Source organism: Papio anubis, chromosome 6 (genome assembly GCF_008728515.1).
Source record: "Papio anubis isolate 15944 chromosome 6, Panubis1.0, whole genome shotgun sequence".
NCBI lineage: Eukaryota > Metazoa > Chordata > Mammalia > Primates > Cercopithecidae > Papio > Papio anubis.
In genome coordinates this window covers 2,928,094-2,953,516 of record NC_044981.1, presented here as the reverse complement: position 1 = coordinate 2,953,516, position 25,423 = coordinate 2,928,094, and the positions used below count along the sequence as shown (strand labels likewise).

Genomic DNA, 25,423 nt, shown 5'->3' with positions numbered 1-25,423 from the left:
ATCATTTGACTTTCAGCAATCTTTGGTGAGGTCAGTATTTCCTTTTTTCCTGATATGTTGATTGGGGTTTCACCTCAGAAATGATAAAAATAGCTGTCTGTACAGTTTCAACACCAGTTACCCTAGTGCTAAGCAAAACAGTAGCACTGAGTTTTTAGGTTTTTGGTGTCACTTTTTTTTTTTTTTTTTTTTTGAGATGGAGTTTCACTCTTGTTGCCCAGGCTGGAGTGCAATGGCGTGATCTCAGCTCACTGCCACCTCTGCCTCCCGGGTTCAAGCGATTCTCCTGCCTCAGCCTCCCGAGTAGCTGGGATTACAAGCACCCGCCACCATGCCAGGCTAATTTTTGTAATTTTAGTAGAGACGAGGTTTTGCCATGTTGGCCAGGCTGGTCTTGAACTCCTGACCTCAGATGATCCACCCGCCTCAGCCTCCCAAAGTGGGATTACAGGTGTGAGCCACCACGCCCAGCCTGGTGTCACTATTTTTAAGTAACATACCTGACAACCAGTTCTTTATATACAGCAAGATTGTGCAGTTTAAAAAACTGCCATTTTTGTGCCACGCATCTTATGATGCATATTTCTTTAATCTTCACATCAACCTTTTGTGCTATTGCACTCCCCATTTATAGATGAGGCATCTGAGGCTAAGAAAGGTTAGGAAGCAAGCCCTGGGTGACACAGCTGATAAGTAATTTTGAGCTGCTCAATTTCAGGACTCTATACTTGGATAATGATGGTGAAAGGTTAGGAAGCAAGCCCGGGGTGACACAGCTGAAAAGTGGCAGAGGGGAGTTTTGAGCTCTCAGTTTCAGGACTCTATACTTGGATGATGATGATGATGATTGAGTCATGGTGTGATCACAGCTCCCCACAGCCTCAAACTCCTGGGCTCAAGTGATCCGTCCACCTTAGCCTCCCAAGAAGCTAGGCCTACAGGCATACACCACCACACCTGGCTAATTTTTTTTTTTTTTTATGTTTTTGTGGAGATAGGGTCTTGCTATGTTGTTTTATGCTGGTCTCCAACTCATGGCCTCAAGCAATCCTCTCAGCTTGGCCTCCCAAAGTGCTGGGATTACCAGCATGAGCCATGATACCTGGTCGTATACTTGGATTATTACATATTGTAAAAATCACTGTAGTAGCATTAACCTTTCAGTGATTTCTCTGAAATCAGCTGCTTCTAAGATCTCGAAGATTTACACTCCTGTTTTTATTTATGCCTTTATTATACTTAGAAAACGCTTTTCCTTTCATAAATACCACATTAAAATGTACCTCAAAATACTGCCTAAAACATTTTGTGATTAAACATTTTATTCCTGCAACCCTAACTTCACATGACAGACCCAAAGCAAAGATGATGATTGTAGCAACAAGTGGAAAATCCACCAAGCAGGACTGTGGGAGCTGGAAGTAGGTCTCTATAACCAGTAATAACCTAGGGTGTGAATGTCTGTTTCCGAACCGACAGTCTCGGTTCTCCTTTGCTGCTCTGTGTCGTCCTGCTTACTTGGCTCTGCCTGTTAACAGCAGTGTTCTTGTGGAGCTTGGGCTTTGTACGTAACTCCTCACAGGCAAACCTGGTTCTTCCCACCATGGTGCTGAGAGAGTGGGGGTGAAGGGAAGGCCCCAGAGCCAGGCGCAGGGACAGCAGTGCTGCTGCAGGCCTCTCATCCTGAGGGCCAAAAGGCACTGGCAGGGAGGTGTTCTTCTCACCATCAGCATCCCGTCTCCTGCTTGGCAGCAGGAGGGTAAAAGGGGATTATGCTCAGGAAAGGCAGCCTCCGTGGCAGAGGCACCATGGAGAACCCCCATCTGTCCCAGTGACACACACATCACATCAGTAGCCTGTAGTTGCGGTATAAAATTTTTAAAAGTGTATTAAAAAATGCCTCACCCTCTTGCCTTTCAATATTAATTATTCAGCCTCTTTGGACTCTAAGAGATTTCAGAACACCATTTGGATGGTGGTACAAGGAGCAAACGGAACTCACCCAGGCCCCTCCAGCAAAGCCTGGACCCTCCCTCCATTTTCCCTTTTGGGCTGTAGGATTCAAGGCTGTGTAGCGGCCAAGTAGTAACCGGACAGGTGTGGACAGGAGAGCCGAGGCTCATTACTTTACAGCAGTGCTCTTCTCAACCGGGGCAATTTTCTCCTTTCCTAGGACCATTTGACAATGTTTAGAGACATTGTTGTCACAACTGGGGGAGGGACGGCGGGAGAACAGTGCCCCTGGCATCTAGTAGGTAGGGCCAGGGATGCTGCCAAACATCGTACAAGGCACAAGACAGTCCCCACAATAGAGAATTACCCAGCCCGAGACGCCGACAGTGCCAAGGCTGAGAGCTTGCTCTGCAGCCCCGTTTCAGGGGCGTGTATGTGTCTGCTAGAGTTGAGGGGGTTCACAGTCAGAATCAACAACACTGTTATCAGCCCAAGACACCAGAATCCGTTCCGACAGCCAGACTGACCATCACCACACCCTTCTCGTCCTCCCTCTGGGGAGAGCTAAGCACACGGCCTTCCCTGTCTGTTTAGCAAAATGCCAGTGGAGACGCTGAGCGGCCCACCCAGCTTCAGTCTTCTGAACTATTTTAGTTCTTTCATCCACCCCCAGGTTTCAGGTGGACGTTGAAAGGTTGGGTGCTACAGGCACAATTCCCACAGTCAGTTGTCCTTTTTCACTCTGGCACACAGAAAAATATGAAAATACTTTCACGGTACAGAGTAAACCAAGGAAGCCACTCAACAGTGTCAGCCCTGAGGTTCTGCTCTCACCCAGGCGTAGAGATCAGCACTTCCTGTTCCCTCTCCAGGGCACCCAGACTGGGTGAAAGTACCAGAATGCCAGGAAGTAACTTTCAAAGTCAATCAAGAATTTCTGCTGTAGTCACAGTTAGTAGCAATTCCTTGCAACAACTGTCTGGGAGATCTGATGTTTCCCCCCTCCTTGGTACCCCTTTAAATCTGTTCGGTTAATTTGAAAACTGAATATAAATTCAATTAATTTAAAAAAAATCGATAATTTAATGGAGTGAAGACTGCATGTGATTCTTAGAGCCTATAATGACTGATACAGTATTTGATATCCATGTTAACAGACTCTGTAACGTGGCAATGAGCTGCAGTTGTGATTCAAAAAGTCTCTGAACAGGGCTTAGAATTTTACTGTACTTTGTTCATAACAGGAGCCTACGTGAAGAAGAGAACACACAATTTTAAAAGTTGATTTTATGTTCTCTGAGTCTTTCTTCTTGCTTCAGCAAAATTCTAGGAAATGCCATAAGCTGAAAGCAAATGACCTTCCTCAGACATCTCTTCTCTCCCTTTCCAAACCCAATTAGGAGTCATTTTTTGATTGGTGCTAGGCCATTAAGAGGTCTTCCTGCTTACGCTTTCCTCGGAGCGGATTGTTGGCTGGGCGCAGTGGCTCATGCCTGATATCCCAGCACTGTGAGAGGCCGAGGCAGGAGGATCACTTGAGTCCAGAAGTTTGAGACCAGCGTGGGCAACAGAGTGAGACCCCTTTGCTGCAGACTTCTTTCCCCATTCCCCGGCTATGAAATACAGGAAACAATATTTCTGCAGACACAGAACCCCCATCAGTGAGGACAGAATTCTGAATGCTCTGAGGCAGCCAACTTTCTGGGGTTATTCACTAAGTGAGGAGTCCGCTTCAGCTGCCATCGCCCATCCAGGGTTAGTTCTGGCTGACGTAAATCAAGTGGTTCAGAAGGTCGATCCTGGCACACTGGTGGAGCACCTGGGCCAGCTTCCCCACTGTGGCTCCCTTAATGCCTTCCCTCATCACCCACTTTTGGAGCATCTGGTAAACCTTTTCTTTTAGTCCATCTCGCTCATAGTCATGGTCAATTTCATCAATCTGAGACTGTGTGAAGCCCAGTTTCCGGGCACAGTTTTTCCAGTGCTTTCCCAGATTTTCCCTGATTGGGTCCAGGTGTTTATCGGTCAGACTAGTGGTATTATCTGCCAAATGGGAAAGAGAGGAAGGTGTCAAGCTAAAGCCCATTCAAACATTCCAGCTTCCTGAACTGCTAAAAAACCCAAGTGAAATGAAGAGTACGAGAAGACAGGGAAAAGGATAACTTCTTAGTTCTATAGCTGTTGATGCACTGGAGACATTTCACATGCCTGCTAGCCCACATGGAGTCTTTATGTGAATTACAATAGGGCATTCCTGGCCTGGCGTGGTGGCTCATGCCTATAACCCAACACTTTGGGAGGCCAAGGCAGGAAGATCACTTGAACCCAAGAGTTCTAGACCAGCCCTGGGCAACATAGCAAGACCCTGTCTCTATAAAAAAAAAATTTTTTTTTTAATTAGCTGGGTATGGTGGCACACGCCTGTACTCAGTTACTCCTCAGTTACTCAGGAGGCTGAGACAGGAGGATCACTTGAACCCAGGAGTTCAAGGCTGCAGTGAGCCATGATTGTGCCACAGTACTTCAGCCTGGGCCATAGAGCAGGATGTGGTCTCAAAAACAAAACAAATAAAAAAGAATAAGGCATTCCTTCCTCCCAGTAGACACATCCCTGAGCCACAGCTGATGGCTCTGTGAACAAAACCCCTATGTGGCTACGAGGTTGGGTGTTCTATTCAATCTTAGCCCGTGACCCTGTTGGTATTAGACGTTCCTGGATGTAAAGGGAAAAACCACCATTTTTGTTCCTTTTAGACATTTTCCACTTACATCTGGCCAGAGTGAAAGCCACTCAATTCCTGACCACCACCCCCGCCCAACAGTTCACTTTCCTCTTACTTAATCAAGGGATTGTCCAGCAGGTGTGAACCCATTCAGTTACAATGCCTTCCTTGTCTTTCAAGCGATGAGGTAACTACTCTTCAAGGTCTGTTTCTGGACCCTTCCCCTCCTTTACCCCACCCCGCCGCCAACTGACATTGCCTCTTCTCAAATAGCCATAACCTCTCTCCTTCTACTGGTTCTTTCCCTTAGCCCTTCGTAAAAATAGTAAAAGGAAACAAAAATGTAAAACAACCACAACAAAATTCCTTAATCCCCACACGACCTCATTAAACAGAACATAAAGAAGAAAATATTTCATTTTTCCTTTCAACCTCTCTTCTTTCCTCAGCCCTCCATAATGTGGCTTGTATTGCCACCACTCGATCGTCAGCAGTCCAAGAACTTCCCAAGACACTTTCCAAATTTTGTCAATATTCCTGTAGGGGGTAGATCCCGCGTTTCATTAGATTCTCACAGGTGCCCTTGACCATTCAGAATTTCTGTTCTAGGTATTTTAAAAGCAAACTATGGCCTGTGGGCCACATCTGGCTCCCTGCCACCGTTTGTAAATAAACTTTTATTGGAACACAGCCGTGCTCATTCACGTGTGTATTGTCTGTGGTTGCTTTTGCACTACAATAAGAGAGTTGAGTAGTTCCAAGAGAGACCTCAAAGACAGCAGGGCCTAACATTTACTACTGGTTCCTTTACAGAAAAAAAAAAAAAAAAAAAAAAAATAGCCAATCCCATGGTTAATTAGAAAGCTGGGTTCTTAATCAAGTTGTTTTGGCCTCATGACTTTTTCCAGACTGTACTTTGGGATTAGCATTATGGGCCTACACAGTAGAACCCTGTAAGAGATAGTCCTCTTGATTTTATTACAGAAGTGCTGTGGAGGGCACAGTCTTCTATCTTGTACAGGATCTCCTTTGATGAGGGCCTGACACAGCTGTTTCTTCCAGGTCTGAGCAGTAATACTGATGATGCTAATGATGAAAGTTTAACACTTTTTATAGAACTTACTATGTGTCAGGCAGTCTTCTAAGCTTTTTAACATACCAACTCATTTAATTTTCACAACAAATCCATAAATACTGTGATTATCTCCATATTAAAAACAAATAAATTGGCCAGGCGCGGTGGCTCACGCCTGTAATCCCAGCACTTTGGGAGGCCGAGGCGGGTGGATCACGAGGTCAGGAGATCGAGACCATCTTGGCGAACACAGTGAAACCCCGTCTCTACTAAAAATACAAAAACAATTAGCCGGGCGTTGTGGCGGGCGCCTGTAGTCCCAGCTTCTTGGGAGGCTGAGGCAGGAGAATGGCGTGAACCCGGGAGGCAGAGTTTGCAGTGAGCCGAGATCTCGCCACTGCACTCCAGCCTGGGCGACAGAGCGAGACTCCGTCTCAGAAAAAAAAACAAACAAAAAAAAAAACAAATAAATTACAAAGGAATTATATGGAAATTACAAAAATATTTTGCAGAAGTAACACGAGAAAACTTTCAAGAAGAATTATCAGAGAAATTTTAAGATTCCACTATGTCCTTCTCACAAGTAAGAAAGTTCAAGGTTGCTAGACATGGGGTCCCTCCAGGGTATCTTACCAAAGATAGCTTGGTACTTGGAAGCTGGCTCTTCTTTAAAGTTCATATTTGTGCTGTCTAGTAGTGATGAACTCGTCCCACCAACCTCCATATAATTGTAGGCTCCAATCTGAATGCCAGTACTATTGTATATGGCATATTTTATAGACTCATCTGAACAAAGAGAAACACACAGGTAAGTAATTCTAGATCAAAAGCAAGAGAAAAAGTACAGCATGGCAAACAAGCAGGGCTTTACCCCAAACATTAAGTTCATTATCCTATGCCACCGTTCAAACTGTTCTTCTTTAAAATCTGGCTAAACCACCTCATACCCATTAGGATGCCTACAATTAAAAAAAAAAAAAAAAAGACAGAAATAACACATATTGACAAAGATGTGGAGAAAATGAAGCCCCTGTGCACTGCTGGTGGGAATGTGAAATGGTGCAGCCACTGCTATAAACAGTATAGTGGGCCGGGCGCAGTGGCTCACGCCTGTAATCCCAGCACTTTGGGAGGCTGATGTGGGTGGATCACCTGAGGTCAGGAGTTCAAGACCAGCCTGGCCAACATGGTGAAACCCCATCTGTACTAAAAATACAAAAATTAGCCAGGCATGGTGGTGGGTGCCTGTAATCCCAGCTACTCAGGAGGCTGAAGCAGGAGAATCACTTGAACCCAGAAGGCGGAGCTTGAAGTGAGCCGAGCCGAGATTGTGCCACTGCACTCCAGCCTGGCGACAGAGCAAGACTCTGTCTCAAAAGAAAAAAAAAAGAGTTATAGTGATTCTTCAAAAAATTAAAGATAGAATTACCATATGATCCAGCAATTCCATTTCTGAGTATATACCCAAAAGAACTAAAACAGGTTCTAAGAAATATTTCTACCCATGTGTTCATTGCAGTGTTATTCACAATAGCCGAAAGGTGGAAGTCAGCCAAGCACCCATGAGCAGATGAGTGGATAACCCAACTGTGGCCTAGCTACACAATGGAATAGTCAGCCTTGAAAAGGAAGGGAATCACATCACGTGCTACAACATGCATGAACCTTGAGGACATTTCCTAAATGAATGAAGCCAGCCACAAAGACAAATGCTGCACGATTCCACTCATATGAGGTACCTAGAATAGTCAGAGTCACAGGAACGGAGAGTAGAATGGTGGTTGTCAGGGGCTGGGAGGGGAGCTGGGGAGTTGGTGTTTAATGGATACAGAATTTTAGTTTTGCAAGATCAAAACAGTTACATAGATAGATGGTGGTGATGGTTGCATAACAACATGAATGTTAGGTAATGCCACTGTAAAAATGGTTAAAATGGTATATTTTATGTTTTTGAATTTTACCATAGAAAAATGTGGCTAAGTCAGAAATCAGAGGTGGATGAACAGCACAGCACAGCTCAGCCACACTTCCCAGCAGGATCCCACAACTCTGAACATCTGTGAAGTGTCCTCCTCCTTTACCTGATAAACTCAAACCTCTCAGGTTCAGTATTCAGAAGCTAGCCACAGCTCTGCCCTACCCTCTGTCTCTGATCTTCCTTTCACTGTCTCTGCCCTCTCTCCACTCCAGAGACTCCAGTCCCACCAGATTTCCCACTGATCTGCTGACATGGTGCTCCTGCCTCTGCCTGGACTGCTGACCTTCCGACATGCTTCTCCCTATCTGTGATTTTCTGCCACAGGCCCAGCACAAATTCCCCCTCCTTCCGTGAACCTGCACTGTAATCCTAGACTCCGCACTCTGCCCTGGGCCGCTCTGTATCTGAGCTGGGTCTGCCTGACTTCCACTAGCATGTGAGTCCCGAGAGGGCAGCAACCATACCCACTTGTTTTTGTATTCCTTACACTCGCTAGCCTGGGACTTGGTACGGGCATGGGCTCAGTGACATTCATGCTGAGCTGAATTTGTCAAGTGTTGGTACTGTCCCTAAAGAGCACTTAGCATATCCTTGTAGGAGAGAGAAGGTGGTCGAGAAGACAGTTCTGAGGAGGGAAATGAATAGCAGCTCTAGGTACCTTCGTCAGCACACCTGACCCTAAGATAGGCCGCCCTCTGGACCAGGCACCGTGCTCATTTGTTGCATTTTCTCTGAGGAAGCCAAGGAAACTAGGGACCCTCTCTAGAGACAGGTGTAAGAAATATAGGATGTGTACACACACACCATCTGTATGTAGTTCCGGGTGTTCGTGAAGCTGCTGAAACTGGGGTCCTTGGAATCCTAGCAAGGAACCCCTGTGACAGTCTCTGAGGTACCTACCTTCCAGCACTCAAGGCTGTCTAGGTGTTCTTGTTAACAGTGATAATAACAGTGCTAATAACAGCAGCTACCGTTTACTGAGCACTTATTCTGTGCATCGGCAGGCACAGTGCTAAGCTGCCTTACCCTGTTGAATCCTCCTGGCCCACCACCTCCAGCTTGTACTGACACTGTGTTTGTCACTCACAGTCTGCGTTCACCACGGGCTTACATGGAGGTCTACCCTGAACCTCCCTACTTGGAGATTTGTTTTCTTGAATCAGTGCTTTCTGCCCAAATCTGGCCACTGGAAAAGCCATGAAAGTTATGAAACGGAGCAACGAATGCAATATTAGAAACACACTAGAGCTTACAATGTATAAATTTTCAGTCATAACATTTACATTTATAATTGAGGAGAATGAACTCTGGAAAGGCAAACGACTTTCCCAAAGTCACCCACTGCAGTGACTGGCACACGCAGGTCTCGACTTGGGTCTCCTGACCCCTAGCCCAGTGAGCTTTCCTTTTCTAACCTCACTTCAAACAGCACAGTGAATAGAAACAGTGGGTCTAGGAGCTCTTTCACTGAGAGGAAGACATTTATTTTCCTTTTGTACTTACTGGATACACACACCCTTCTTCTATGGTATGGCAAATCAGAAAACTCACATTTTGGTACAGAGTCAGGACATTTTGATAACAAAAGCAAGCAGAAGACTTATTTAAATTTGCAAGGAGAAACTCAGCATGTTCATTTACTAGCTCAATACTTAGCAGGATCATCTTTGGGAGCAGAAACACAGAAAATTCTATTATTTATTATAGATCCAAGTGCCCCCTCCCCCTTGAAAGCATCTCAGAATCCTGAAGAAGCTGGATGCCTGTACATCTGTCACTGGCAGAATCAGGAACCACAGCAAGAGTGAAAACAGAAAGCGATTTTGGCACTAAACTAGTGTATTTGGGTTGCTCATGTAGAAAGAAGATAAAAAATTACACATTAAATATTGGTTTAGGGTCTGCCTTCTGTCTACTAGGATTTAAACTGTATGAGGGAAGGGACTCACTCAGGCTGTTGGCTCAGTTATAGCTCCAGTGCCTGGAGAACTGCATGGCACAAAGTAGGAAGTGCTTTGGAATATTTTTTTTCTTTTTTCTTTTCTTTATTTGAGATGGAGTCTCGCTCTGTCACCCAGGCTGGAGTGCAGTGATGCGATCTCAGCTCACTGCAACTTCTGCCTCCCAGGTTCAAGTGATTCTCCTGCCTCACCCTCCCGAGTAGCTGGGATTACAGGCGCGTGCCACTATGCCCAGCTATTTTTTTTGGTTTTTTTTTTTTGTATTTTTAGTAGAGATGGGGTTTCACTGTGTTAGCCAGGATAGTCTCAATCTCCTGACCTCGTGATCTGCCTGCCTCAGCCTCCCAAAGTGCTGGGATTACAGAACTTTTTTTTTTTTTCCCTGAGACACAATCTCACTCTGTTTCCCAGGCTGGAGTGCAGTGGCATATCTCAGCTCACTGTAACGTCTGTCTCCAGGGTTCAAGTGATTTTCCTGCCTCACCCTCCCTAGTAGCTGGGGCTACAGGCATGCACCACCACGCCCGGCCAATTTCTGTATTATTTAGTAGAGACAGGGTGTCACCATGTTAGCCAAGCTGGTCTCAAATTCCTGGCCTCAAATGATCCACCCACCTCAGCCTCCCAAAGTGCTGGCATTACAGGCATGAGCCACCATGCCTGGCCAACCATGGCCCCAGCTGAAATTTTTATTGACTTAATCATGAATGAATAAAATGATATGGCAATACTAATGAAAAATTTTCTCCCCAGACATGAAGGAAACAAAAGGATATTCTGCTCATAGGATTATACATGACTTGGATACTGCTTAATGTCTAATCCAATATTTTGCATTCTACAGATCTTATAATAAAACCTATGGGAAAAATCGAGGATGTTTTCAAAGGATGTTTTTGGAGAATTTGGCGTTTGAAAGAAATTGTAACTAAGCTCTGTGGTTCTCAAAGCTTCCTGGACCTGAGTTGATTTCAGGATCTCCAGGACACTTGTGGGTATCACTGGTAGATGCCGTCCAGGTGGTTAAGGTGATGTTGGTGAGTATTATTTGATAAAAATGCTGGATATTACATTAAATCACTTCCATTCTAGACTGCCAGTAACTACTATCACGTACCTTTTACTTCACCTGATAGATATATGGGAGTTAAAAAAAATTTTTTCATCACTAATGGTAGTCTTTGAGCTATATAAGGTAAGAAACAAAAATATCCAAAACTGATTTCTTATCTTCAAAAAACAGCAAGCAAGGTAAAAGCAAATAAGCAGATAACTTCCCATTTATCAGAGATTGGGTGAAATAGGACTACTATGCACTCCACATTAGAGTCAAAGACGCCTGCCAGTCACAAGCACCTCCTGATGCTTGTGGACATCTGTGATGAATCCTAGCCCCAGATGAAATACTCCCAGACCAAGTGGCCTGGTGGAGCCCATTCCACAGTGGCAACTTGCATCTGGCAGTGGACGATACCCTCTGTCCCCATCACAACCCACAATCTACAATAGAGCTGGTTGGTTGCTTTACTTTCTGAAAAATAAAAAAAGACAAGGTTGTGACTATCAAAGACCCATTTACCTGTTAGTGGCAAGGAGGTGAATGGCATCGTGGGTGTGTTTCCTACATAGTTGGTCTCAGGCACCGGGATTTTATACAGACTAGACATAGGACTTGGAATTGGCCCATACCAAACTCTGGGACCTGCTGTTCCTGGATCCAGCGGTCTTGTTCCAAAGCCATGTGAGCTATATAATACATTGTTCCGATATGGCACTTGAGGTTGGCTGCTAAGCCCTGAGGGCTGGGGCACTGCATTACCATGACTGGCTGCACTAGAATAAGCGGTGCCTTTTACCTCTGTATTCTGAAAATTCTCATAAGGTCTTTGCTGTGCAAAAGGGTCATGGGAGACCCTTCGTCTCCTTTCCTCCTCTCTGTTGTAAGCCACATTCTGTCTGGGCTGCTGTTTCATCTGCCTGTCCATGCGGCTGCCATAGAGATGGTAGTTGGCTTCCTCTTGGAGTTTACTCTGCAGACTGGGCTCATTCTCTTCTTGCTGGTGCTCCAGGGAGGGGGCAAACCAGGACTCCTCCACAGGACCCATCCCAAGTCCCTGGGAACTGTGCAGTGAACCAGGCTGTTCTGTGGCTGAGAAGAAATGATCAACATTAGAATGGGGTTCGTGAAACATTAAAACGTAAAATAAAATCTGAGCACCATCATGAATCTGTATCTCAGAGGGACGCACAGAAAACAAGTAAGAGACCAGTCCAAAGCATTTAGGAGATGGTCCTCTTCCCACAAGCTTTACAAATAACAGGAGCTCCTCGCTGGCAGTGAGAGAGTACTAGGAAAATTATAGCAAGCAAGAGAAAAGCGGCTGTTGCAGGGATGATCAAGGAAAAAAGGGACTTGGTTTGGAGCAGAGAAGGTGGTTGTCTCCTTGGAGCGATTCAGGTGGAAAATAAGATCTGCGACCGGGCACGGTGTTCACGCCTGTAATCCCAGCACGTTGGGAGGCCGAGGCGGGCGGATCACCTGAGGTCAGGAGTTCGAGACCAGCCTGGCTAACATGGCGAAACCCCGTTTCTAATGAAAATACAAAAATTAGCCAGGCATGATGGTGCATGCCTGAAATTCCAGCTGCTTGGGAGGCTGAGGCAGAAGAATCGCTTGAACCTGAAAGGCAGAGGTTATAGTGAGCCAAGATCACACCACTGCACTCCAGCCGGGGTGACAGAGGGACTCCGTCTCAAAAAAAAAAAAAAATTTGCAGCAGCTCTGTCCTAAGCACGTCCCATGAATTCTTTCATTCTTGAAGAGCCCTATGAGAGGAGGAGCAATGATGATGATTTGATGGGTGAAGTTTAGAAGAGGTTAATTAGCCACACATCAGGTAGCTAAGTGCCTGCAGTATCCTATACTCTGCAATCCCTTTGTTACAGTGAAAAAGGTATTCCTACTTGACCTGAGACGAGCCTCTCTGCTTGTAGTCTCGCTCTAAGTCACTACGACCTCCTCAGGGACTTTGCTCTCACATATGTCCCTTACCTTCTTCTGAATCGTCACTTCTCCCCATCAGATATGTTAGGCCTTTTGTTCAGAACACTATGACTGGTGAGCACACTGTTACTTCGTATTTCAAATACATGTAACTTGACTCTCGAATATGATAAATTCCTTTAAGGCAGGTGTTCACTTTTATAGTTTCTTCTGTTTCCCATGTGGTCCTGAGTAGCATTTTAGAGCGGAGTGAATGAGTAACCAGACAAATACATGAATGGATTTTGAGCACAGTGTAATTTACCTGAATTTGACCTGCTCGGAGGCACTGCCACACAATCAAGTTGGAGAGACTGCATTCTCTTCACAACTGCATTTTGGTTTGAATACTCTTTCTATAATTAAGAGCATAAATACACACTTTAGTGAACAGCAGAAAAGATTGAGTCCCAGAAAATTATAAATGAGAATTCATATTTTCAGAAGGTAGAAATTTCACATAGATCTTACAAGTAGTAATTTTTTTTCATTATTGTTTTTCCCAAATAGCCAAAATGACCTTTAAAAAGAACAAGGTTGGAGGACTCACAGTTCCTGATTTCAAAACTTACTACAAACCTACAGTATTCAAAACGGTGTAGTACTGGCATAAAGACAGGCACATATGCCAGTGGGGCAGAATGGAAAGCCCAGGAATAAACCCTCCCATAAACAGCCAATTGATTTTTGACAAGGTTGCCAAGACCATTCGATGGGGAAAACTGAATATACACATATGAAATAATGAAGTTGGACCCTTATTTCATATCATATAAAAATTAACTCAAAATGGATCAAAGACTTGATTTAAGGGCTAGTGCCACAAAAATTCTTAGAAGAAAACACAGGGAAAAAGCTTCATGACACTGGACTTGGCAGCGATTTCTTGGTTATGACGCAAAAGCACAAACGAAAGTAAAAAGTAAAAATACATCAGAATTAAAAGCTGTGCATCAAAGGATACTATGAAGAGAGTAAAAAGATAACCCACAGAATAAGGAAACAATACTTTGGGAGGCCAAGGCGGGTGGATCACATGAGGTCAGGAGTTCGAGACCAGCCAGGCCAACATGGTGAAACCTTGTCTCTACTAAAACTACAAAAACTAGCCAGGCGTGGTGGTGTGTGCCTGTAGTCCCAGCTACTCAGGAGGCTGAGGCAGGAGTATCTCGAACCCGGGAGGCAGAGGTTGCAGTGAGCCACCATTCCACCACTGCACTCCAGCCTGGGTGACGACACAGTGAGAATCTGTCTCAAAAAATAATAATAATAATAAAATAAATAAATAAAATAATGGGGAAAAATAGCAAACCATATATATCTGATAATGGATGAAATCCAGAACATTAAAAAAAAAAATCCTACAACTCAAAAAAAACCAACAACCCAATTCAAAAATGGGCAAAGAACTTGAATAGCAGTTTCTCCAAAGAAAATATACAAATGGCCAATAAACCATGAAAAGATGCTCAACATCATTAGTCACAGGGAAATGCAAGTCAAAACCACCATGAGGTACACTTTGATACTCCTTAGAGTGACTATAATATAAAAATGATAAATAAAAAGTGTTGGTAAGATGGTGGAGAAATTGGAATCCTTGTGCATTGCTGGTGGGGAATATAAAATGGTGTAGCTACTGTGTAAAACAATTTAATAGTTCTTAAACATGGCCAGGCATGGTGGCTCATGGCTGTAATCCCAGCACTTTGGGAGGCCAAGGCAGGCAGATCACCTGAGGTTAGGAGTTGGAGACCAGCCTGGCTAACGTGGTGAAACCCCCATCTCTACTAAAAATACAAAAAATTAGCTGGGTGTAGTGGCACACGCCTGCAATCCCAGCTACTCGGGAGGCTGAGGCACAAGAATCACCTGAACCGGGAGGTGGAGGTTGTAGTGAGCCCAGATTGTGCCACTGCACTCCAGCCTGAGTGACAGAGTGAGACTGTCTCAAAACAAAACAAAAAAAAACACCAAAAAACCCCCAAAGATTCAAACAATGCAGAATCACACAGAATAACGCCCAAACATTCCTTGAGCACCTTCTTCCATTCCCTTGAGGTAAGCCTTATCCAGAGTGTGGTGCATATCACTCTTATTCTCTCTCTAGGAATTTGCACACACATTCCAGAAATATACTATATATATGTGTGTGTATATATATATATATATGTGTGTGTGTGTGTATTTATGTATTTTTTTTTGAGACACAGTTTCGCTCTGTCGCCCAGGGTGGAGTGTAGTGGCACGATCTTGGCTCACTGCAACCTCCACCTCCTGGGTTCAAGCAATTCTCACGCCTCAGCCTCCTGAGTAGCTGGGATTACGGGTATGCACCACCACACCTGGCCAGTTTTTTTGTATTATTAGTAGAGACAGGGTTTTGCCATGTTGGCCAGCTGGTCTCCAACTCCTGATCTCAAGTGATCCGCCCACCTCGGCCTCCCATAGTGCTGGAATTACAGGCATGAGCCACTGCACCCGGCATATATATATATATACACACATATATATATATTTTAACATTAAAAGGACCACACTGTAAGTATTGTTATGTGACTTATTTTTTCACTAACAGCTAATCTTGAAGATCTTTCTATATCATTACATGTTAGTTGCCACCTCTTTCTCTTAAATGGCTATTAGTATTGTGTAGTTTAGATGAATCATAATTTAGGGCATTTACTTATGGGCATTTGAGTTGTTTGTAATTTTTCACTCTTATAAACTAAGGTGCAAAGAACGGAAGCTACATCTTTGAGTGTACATGTGAGTGGTACAGATTACTGAGAGTAGAACTGCAACAAAACTTATGGGCTTGTGGAGTTTGTTGGATGCCACACCTTCTAATAAACTTCTCCAATTTACACTCTTACCAATACTGCAGAAGACTGCTTATTATTCTGCATTTTCACCAACACATTGTATCACCAGTCTTTCGAAAATTTCAATCTAATGGATGAAAAATTGTAACAGGTTCATTTTGCCTTTCTCTGCTGGCAAGGCCAAATATCTTTTCTGAAATGTGTTGTTTAGTTTCTTTTTTGAATTGTCTGTGTTGTCTATTATTTTTCTTTTGAATTATTTTTTTGTTTGTTTGAAATGGAGTCTCGCTCTGTTGCCCAGGCTGGAGTGCAGTGGCACGATCTCAGCTCACTGCAAGCTCCGCCTCCTGGGTTCACACTATTCTTCTGCCTCAGCCTCCCAAGTAGCTGGGACTATAGGCTCCCGCCACCATGCCTGGCTAATTTTTGTATTTTTAGTAGAGACGGGGTTTCACCATGTTGGCCAGGATGGTCTCGATCTCCTGACCTTGTGATCCGCCCGCCTCGGCCTCCCAAAGTGCTGGGATTACAGGTGTAAGCCACTGTGCCCAGCCTATTTTTGTTTTTTATTTGTAGGCATTCTATTAAATATTCTAGATATTAATCCTTTGCTAAACACAATTTCTCCTTTTCAACTCCCTTTCCATTTTCATGAGGTCATATACAATAATCTTTTTCTTTATACTTTGCGAATTTTGTGTGCAGCTTAAGAAACATACATGGATTGATTCTGGACTTTGTGGTAGACACAGTGATGGGCCTGTCAGATTCCCCAGCAAGGAGGGAGTTGTTGCCCTGTTGCAAGGAGCTGAGTGAACAAACAGCCTGCAGCTGTGAACTTCTTTGCCCCAGGTACTCCCCTTCTGAGCCAGTGACTGAGAAAGGCAAGGAGATAAAGCCTTGGCCATTTCAGCCTGACGTGGGATAAGCCTGAGGGGCATTTGCTCAGCGCTCCCTGCTACCAGAGCTCTCTGTTCAGGCTTCGTTGCCCTCTGACTTCTTCCTCTGCTCATTCTTGCTTCCCACTCCTTCCTTGCACCCCAGTCTCCAACTCAGTGGCTGCTTCTGGAAAACCCAACCTGCAAAGACTCACCTTTTCTATTAATCTATTTGATTATCCTTGCTGTAGTCTACACTGTTCTGATCTCCTTCTTCAGAATTTTCTTAGCTATCTTTGTACATTTCTTCTTTCACACAAACTTAAGAGTCAGCTTGTTGAATTCCATAAAGAATTTGGTTGTGCTTTTAATTAGGATTGCACTCCTTTGTAAATGACGTTGGGGAGAATAGACAGCTTTAGTATGTCAAGTCTTTCCATTCATCAACACATTTCACTGTTTATTTGGATTTATTTCATGATGTTTAGAAAAGCCTTGCCATGTTTGCCAATGTTTAGATACATAATATTATCTTATTGTGGTTTTAATTTGCATTTCTCTAATTACCAGTAAAGTTGTGCGTTTTTTTGGTATATTTATTCTCTTTGGTGAAGTGCCCATTCAACTATTTCATCCCTGTTTTAACTGGGTTGCGTACCTTTTCCTTTCTGATTTATAAAATTTCTCTAGATTTTATGTATTCAAGTACTTGGTCAGTTATGTGTGTGTCGCACTTCTCCCATTCTGTGACTAGTTTGCTTGTTTATTATTTATTTATTTATTGGATATGGGGTCTCGTTCTGTAACCCAGGCTGGAGCACAATGGCGCGGCCTCCCAGGCCCAACCAGGCTTCTCATCTCGGCCTCCTGAGTAGCTGGGACCACAGGTGCACACCACCATGCCCAGCTAATTTCTTTTTTTTTTTTGAGACGGAGTCTAGCTCTGTTGCCCAGGCTGGAGTGCAGGGGCGCAATCTCGGCTCACTGCAAGCTCCGCCTCCCGGGTTTACGCCATTCTCCTGCCTTAGCCTCCGAGTAGCTGGGACTACAGGCGCCCGCCACCATGCCCAGCTAATGTTTTGTATTTTTAGTAGAGACGGGTTTCGCCGTGTTAGCCAGGATAGTCTCAATTTCCTGACCTTGTGATCCGCCCGCCTCGGCCTCCCAAAGTTCTGGGATTACAGGCTTGAGCCACCGTGCCCGGCCCTAATTTCTTAATTATTATTTGTAAGGGGGTCATCTCACTATGTTGCCCAGGCTAGTCTCGAACTCCTGGCCTCAAGCGATCCTCCCACCTCAGCCTCCCAAAGTGCTGGGATTACAGGCATGAGCCACCATGCCCAGCCTCCATTCTCTTAATAGTTTATTTTGATGAATAAAAGTTTTTAAATGAATTTATAAATTAATTTAAACATTTTATAAATTTATAAATGTATTAAATGTATCTATAAATTTATAGAATTTTACAATGAATTCATTTACAAATTCATTTTAAAAATTCATTTAAAATTTTATAAATTTTAAAATTTATCAATTCTTACCACTACAGCTAATGCTTTTGTGTACTGTTGAGGATTCCCTGTCCTGATATGAAGAAACTCTCCTATATTTTCCAATAGCTTTATAATTTTATCTTTCACATTTCTGTCAGTAATCAACCTGGAGCTGATTTTTTGGTATGGTGTAAGGTAGAAGCCCAATTTCATTTTTGTACCGTGCAGATACCCAGTTGTCTCAGCACCATTTATTGAAAAGACTGTCATTTCCCCACTGCTCTGCAGTGCCATCTCTGTCAAAATCAAGTTTCTATGTATGTGTAAATCTATGGGTTTTCAACTCCATTCCAACAGTATCTGTCCACCCCACACCAATACCACAGTCTTTTTAATATAGCTTTATAATTCTTGACAAGAATCTGATAAGGCAAGCCCTTCACTACTAGTCTTGTCCTTCCTCAAGGGCATTTTGGCTGTTCTTACTCTCTTCTTTACCTTTTCATATGGATTTCAGAGTGGGTTTGTCAAGTTCCACTCCTCACACCCACTTTCCACACACACAAAACTAAAAGGTTGAGATATAGGCCTGGCGTGGTGGCTCACACCTGTAATCCCAGCCCTTTGGGAGGCTGAGGCAAGTGGATCATTTGAGGCCAGGAGTTCAAGACCAGCCTGGCCAACATGGTGAAACCCTATGTCTACTAAAAATAAAAAAATTAGCCAGGCATGGTGGCGCACGCTTTTAATCCCAGCTACTCGGGAAGCTGAGGTAGGAGAATCGCTTGAGCGCAGGAAGCAGAGGTGGCAGTGAGCTGAGATTGCACCTCTGAACTCCAGTTTGGGCAACAAAGCAAGACTCTGTCTCAAAAAACAAAACACTTGACTGGGCACAGTGCCTCACGCCTGTAATCCCAACACTCTGGGAGGACAAGGCGGGCAGATCATGAAGTCAGGACATTGAGACCATCTTGGCTAACATGGTGAAACCCCGTCTCTATTAAAAAATACAAAAAAAAAACAAAAAAAACAATTAGCTGGGCGTGGTGGCAGGCACCTGTAGTCCCAGCAGCTACTCGGGAGGCTGAGGCAGGAGAATGGTGTGAACCCAGGAGGTGCAGCTTCCAGTGAGCCAAGATAGTGCCACTGCACTCCAGCCTGGGGGACAGAGAGAGACTCCGTCTCAAAAAAAAAAAAAAAATCTTCAGTTGTAATTGTGGATTTGTCTGTTTTTCTTTGAGTTCTGTCATTTTTTGCTGTGTTGACTTTGAGATCATGTTATTGACGATGGATTCACATTTAAAGCGGTTATACTTTCCAGATGCATTGGGCCTTTTATCATTATGAAATATTCCTGATTGTTTGAGGGAATGCTTTTTTGCCTTAGAGTTTATCGTAGCTGGTTCCAATCTTTTTTAAATTATATTTTAAAATCTGTTTGCCTGTTTCATTTGCCGTAGCCTCCTGTTCATGACTATGGGGGTAAGTTGCTGGAAGACGTATGGCAGTAGCTTGATTCCAGAGTCGGCGGGGGCGGGGCAGGGTGGTCTCCATTCCTCTTAGTTGATTGGTTCCTAACGGGGCCTTGTCATGCCCCTCTCACCCCAGACACCACCTCCTTGCTTCAGTCTTGGGCAGATGCTACTGCCATCTGTTGCTAAGTACAGGGGAAGTAGGGAGAGAAGCCAACTTTCCTAACTAGCATAAATGAGGTTCTCAAGTGACTCCCCTGTCAGCGTCCCAGGTGACTGTGCTGTTACTTCTGTACACTGACCCAAGACTGCCCCTCCAGTACTTCTTCCTCAGCATTATGTCTTGGGTTAGTCTTCCTTTTCTGTTATATGTCTCCGCAGAATAAATCTGTGGTCTTTCTATCTTTCAAGAATTCCTCAAAATGACTGATCCACTTATGGTACTTTCCATTCTTTGCCAGTGACACTGTGCTTTTGTTTTCATACTGCTATATATTTGTTCTCTCATTTCATGAGTTTTGAAGGAGAAATGGGTCCAGTATGCCAACAGGGTGATATTTGCAGACAATTGCTCATTTGTTTTATATGTTTACCAAGCTAGCTTACCTCAAATCTCAATAACAAATCACATTGTTTTGGTTTTCATGATTGACAGTATATATTTTGATATGCTAATATTTCAAGCATCTGCTATATTGCCTACCTTTAAACTCTTCACATCCTCTTCTACACTTTCTTCTAATTGACTTAAATAAAAAGGCCTAAATTTTTCTTCAATGCCTGTAAGAATAAAATGTACTTTAAATTTCTTAATTATTTTCTAACATAAAATAAAAAATATTAGCCATCTATTATCTTTGAATTACTTACCTCAGTCTGTGGGCAAAGCAGTAAAATAAAAACTTAAGCTCCAAATCACTGACTCTGATAGAGACTAATAAGATGAATAGAACAAGGGATGGGCTAACACAGGAAACCAGGGGTTTCTGCTGAAATAGCCTGTGCTCTTTGTGCTTTTTATTCGTGCTGCAGTTTCTCCGGCTGCAACACAAACCGCTCCCTGATGTGAGTCCATCTCCAGCTGGACAGGGATGGGCGAACTCCCTGTTTCTGTCCCTCTGGCATCAGATTTATGAGAGGTCGGGATACTCAGAGCAAGGATTTAGAGTAATGGGTTACAGCTGTTAGCCTTCAAAGAAAAAAGAAACTTCCAGTTCCAGGAAGATGAAGTGGACATACTTTCTTCTTATTCTTCCTTCTAAGCACAACAAAAACATCCTCTATATTATTTATAAAACAAACGTACAGAGTCTCTGAAAGGAGAAGAGAAGAAGGCAGACCAGCGGGAAACCTCGGGATCAGATGAAACACACGATAGCGAGTTCACTGGATTTTCTCTTTTCCTCATATCTCAGACTTGGCTGAAAAGGTGGCAACCTCAAACCATCAACGGCCACAGATAAAAAAAATCTCCAACCAAAGCCTGCTCTTCCTAGCCAAAGAACTAAGCAAGGGGCAGACAGAAAACTAACTTTAGTCAGTCTACAGCCATGCCATCCTGAACGTGCCCAAGCTTGTCTGCCCTTGGAAGTTAGGCAGGGTCAGGTCTGGTTAGTGCTTGGATAGGAGAAAACTTTTAGTCAACAACCACTCTATTCCAGCCAACCCCCACAGACAAACCCTGTGGCTGCACCCCGACCCACAGCAGCTAAGGCCAAGTGCAGAGCCTCCACATCCAACCGGTGAGACAGTAACAACGTAACCCAACAAACTCAACATCCCCACCGGGGTAATGTCAGAGAAGGCCCAACAGGAAGCCAGGGCTGTCCTACCTGCCAGCTGATAATGAGCCCCTCCCCTCTTATGGTGTCAGGAGAACACAAGAATAGCCTGGATTTGCCCCACATGGCAGTAACAAGACCCCCCTTCCCTTCCCCACTGGGGAAGTGTCAGAGGAGGTCTAGTGGAGAATCAGGACTTCTAACATTGTCCAGTCGTAATGAGGTGCCTTCACCTCTGTGTCAGTGGGGACTATGTGGACTCTGCCAGAATTCCCACCCCTGACCAGCAGGGAAGAGGAGCCTCTGACCATGGGCGTCAATAAGGGCTGAGTGGAGAGGCTGAACTTCTACCTCCACCCAGCACTAGTAAGGTGGCCACCACTCTTCCCTTGTCAGAGCAGTCTCAGAAAAGCTCAGCCAAAACAGGGCTTAAAGAGGATACAGAATCTCACAACACAGTAAGAAAATGTACAAGTTTCAACAGAAAAATTACTCATTATATTAAGAATCAGAAAGGTCCCAAACTGAAATAAGACAATCAACAGATGCCAATACTGAGACGACAGCAATGTTAGAATTACCTGTCAAGGATTTTAAAACAGCCATGATAAAAACAATTCAAGTAATAGTTATGGGCCGGGCACAGTGGCTCAAGCCTGTAATCCCAGCACTTTGGGAGGCCGAGATGGGCGGATCACGAGGTCAGGAGATCGAGACCATCCTGGCTAACCCGGTGAAACCCCGTCTCTACTAAAAAAAAAAATACAAAAAACTAGCCGGGTGAGGTGGTGGGCGCCTGTAGTCCCAGCTACTCGGGAGGCTGAGGCAGGAGAATGGCGTAAACCCGGGAGGCAGAGCTTGCAGTGAGCTGAGATCTGGCCACTGCACTCCAGCCCGGGCGACAGAGCGAGACTCTGACTCAAAAAAAAAAAAAAAAAAAGTTGTGAACCTGCTTGAAACAAATGAAAAATAGAAAGTCTCAGCAAAAAAGGGGAGAATATAAATTTTACAGCTGAAAACTTCAATGACCAAAATATAATAAAAAGCTCAGTAGGCCTGGCGCAGTGGTTCACGCCTGTAATTTCAGCACTTTGGGAGGCCAAGGCGGGCGGATCATGAGGTCAGGAGATCAAAACCATCCTGGCTAACATGATGAAACCCGTCTCTACTAAAAATACAAAAAATTAGCCGGGCAAGGTGGCAGGCGCCTGTAGTCCCAGCTACTCGGGAGGCTGAGGCAGGAGAATGGGGTGAACCCAGGAGGCGGAGCTTGCGCCACTGCACTCTCCAACCTGGGGGACACAGGGAGACTCCATCTCAAAAAAAAAAAAAAAAAACGCTCAGTAGATGGTTCAACTGTGGAATCGAGGAGAAACAGAAAAATCAGTGAACTGGAAAGACAGAATGATAGAAATTATCCAGTCAGAACAAGAGAGAGGAAATTAACTGAAAAAAAAAAAAAAATAGAAAGCCTCAGGGACCTGTGGGACTATAACCAAAGATACAGTTTTTATGTTGTCACAGTTCCAGAAGGAAAAGAGAAAGAGAGTGGGGGCTAAAAAGTACTTACAGAAATAATGGCCAAAAGCTTCCCAGATATGGTAAGAGGCATAAACCTACAGATTCAAGAAGCTGAGCAAAACCTAAACAGAATAAACCCAAAGGAATCCACACCAAGACAAATAACAATTAAATCTCTGAAAAATAAAGACAAAGTCTTGAAAGCAGCAAGAGAAAAATAACACCTTACCTCTAAGGAAAAAAATTTTGGAATGACAGAGTTCAGACATATCCTAAAAGAATGATTAAGGAGGCCAGGCGCGGTGGCTCAAGCCTGTAATCCCAGTACTTTGGGAGGCCGAGACGGGCGGATCACGAGGTCAGGAGATCGAGACCATCCTGGCTAACACGGTGAAACCCCGTCTCTACTAAAAAATACAAAAAACTAGCTGGGCGAGGTGGCGGGCGCCTGTAGTCCCAGCTACACGGGAGGCTGAGGCAGGAGAATGGCGTAAACCCGGGGGGCGGAGCTTGCAGTGAGCTGAGATCCGGCCACTGCACTCCAGCCTGGGCGACAGAGCCAGACTCCATCTCAAAAAAAAAAGAATGATTAAGGAAAGTTCTCTAAACAGACAGGAAACAATAAAATAAGACACCTTGGAGAATCAGAAAGGTTTGGTTTTGTTCATGGCAGGTAGCACCTAAAATCCTTGGAGTCTTCTAAGAGTGTCTTTTGGGTGGGGTCAGAAAACTAAGCAGCTTCAGAATGGGGGCTAGCAACCAGAAAGACCAAGCTATAATTAGAAGGTTGGGACTTTGAGCTCCACCTTTGACTTCCAGTGAGGAGAGAGGGACTGGAGATTAAGCTCAAGCACCAATGACTATGATTTAATCAATCATGCGTATGTAATGGAACTTCCATAAATCACCTTAAATGGAAAGGTGTGGAGAGCTTCAGGTTGCTGAACACATAGAAGCACCAGAATGTGGTGTGTCCTGAAAGGCTATGGAAGCTCTGTACACCCTCTTCCCATACCTCACCTTGTACATCTCTTCCATTTGGCTGCTTCTGAATTGTACCCAGTACAGTGAAAGGGGAGACATAAGTAAAATGTTTTCTTGAGTTCTGTGAGTCTTTCTAATGAATTCCCAGACCTGAAGTGGGGCTTGTGGGAATACTCAAATAAATTTGTAGTTGGCTGAGCAGAAGTGTGAGTAGCCTGGGTACCCAATGCTGGTGAGGATGCAAGAACCTGCATCACGCAGACACCGAATATAAAATGGCACAGCCCCTCTGGGAAAATGTTTGGGAATTTTTTAAATAAACTGTACATGAAACTACCATACAACCTAGCTACTGCACTCCTTGGTATTCCAGAGAAATGAAGACTTATATTCACACAAAAACATGTACATGAATATTTACAGCTGCTTTAGTCCCAACAGTTAAGAACTGGAAACAAGTCTTTCAAGGAGTGAATAGTTAAACTGTGGTACATCTGCACCATAGAATACTGCTCAGCAAACATCCAGGCACCTTTCCCCATCCCTGTATGACAGGGCCAGTCTAAATGGCAAAATACTTTCTAAAGATGCCAGCTAAACAAGGGAGGGGATGGAAATAAAAGAGGTGAAGAAGCAAAGAAGGCTGGTGAAAGCCCATACACGGATGAATGGAGAAACGAAATGCAGTCTATTCATACAATGAAATATTATTCAGCCTTGAAAAGGAAAGAAATTCTGACATCTGCTACAACACAGATGAACCTCGAGGACATCATGCCAGGTGGAATCAGCCAGACACAAAAGGACCAATATTGTATGGTTCCACTTATATACGGTACCCAGTGCAGTTAAATTCGTAGAGACAGAAAGTAGGATGGGGGTTGCCAGGGGCAGGGAGAGAGATGATGGAGAGTGAACCTACTATAGGACTGTACTTACTGCCCCTGAACAGTGCACTTGAAAACAGTTACAATGTTAAATTGAATGTTATGTATATTTAAACCCAAGTTAAAAAGTTAGTTACAAAAAAAGGAAACAAGAAGGCCTTATGTGCCTTCATGCTTTTGAGAGATGGCTTCTTTGCATTGAACAACATGTTTGAAATCTAGAAAATCAGTTTAAAACCACAAGTAAAGTTGAACTCAGTTTTCTGAGGATTCAAACCAAGTTCCTAACAACATCTTACTAGGAAAATCACCACACAGGATGCATCCTACACAGTCAGAAAAGATGCTCTTACCAGGAAATGTCGGCCGAGCTTCTGGATTCGCTTCCCAGCAGAGCTTCATGAGGCTGATAATTTCTCTTGGGCAGTACTCAATGATGGCGTTCACATCTGGCCTGTTTCCCGATTTTATGCACATTATCAACTGCTGCTCACAGATAGCATCTGTAAAGCAAAGAGGAGCTGAGGCTGAGACTTTCTTTCAGGTCTTGCTCCCCTCTGAGGCAGGAAGGTGACAGAACTTGAACAATACTGCTCATTTTTTTCAGCCTCTGGTATGCCTGTGGTACGGCTGCCTCATTCTATAGAGTGGAATATGTCAGACAAAGAGCTGACATATTCCACTACAGAGATGACCAAACAATAGCTTAATGTCTGCAGATAAAACAAAATTCTCAACAAAGCTACCTGCTGATGGAACAGAGATTATGTGGGCAAGGCCAGTGGCACGCTCCATGTGCAAAGGCAAATACGGGACAGTCCTTGCCTTTAGGAGCTCAAGTTAATGAGA

The 25,423-nt window shown here is 44.1% G+C and overlaps 1 protein-coding gene across 9 annotated transcripts in view; it reads right to left on the bottom strand.

The window, feature by feature from the left end:
* Positions 1-1,862: 1,862 nt before the first annotated feature.
* RIPK1 (receptor interacting serine/threonine kinase 1) overlaps positions 1,863-25,423 on the bottom strand; it is a 44,947-nt gene continuing 21,386 nt past the window's right edge. For 4 of the 9 annotated variants that reach the window (XM_003896962.5, XM_021936939.2, XM_031666868.1 and 1 more), the window contains 6 exons: positions 24,928-25,077; positions 20,105-20,181; positions 12,999-13,089; positions 11,270-11,839; positions 6,385-6,537; positions 1,904-3,996 (listed from right to left, as the gene is read on the bottom strand). In XM_003896962.5, the coding sequence (XP_003897011.2) occupies positions 3,710-3,996; positions 6,385-6,537; positions 11,270-11,839; positions 12,999-13,089; positions 20,105-20,181; positions 24,928-25,077 (1,328 nt within the window). In that variant the 3' untranslated portion in view covers positions 1,904-3,709. Of the gene's footprint in view, positions 3,997-6,384; positions 6,538-11,269; positions 11,840-12,998; positions 13,090-20,104; positions 20,182-24,927; positions 25,078-25,423 lie in introns of all 9 variants that reach the window. The other 5 variants (XM_021936938.2, XM_009204366.4, XM_009204367.4 and 2 more) reach the window with 2 other exon arrangements.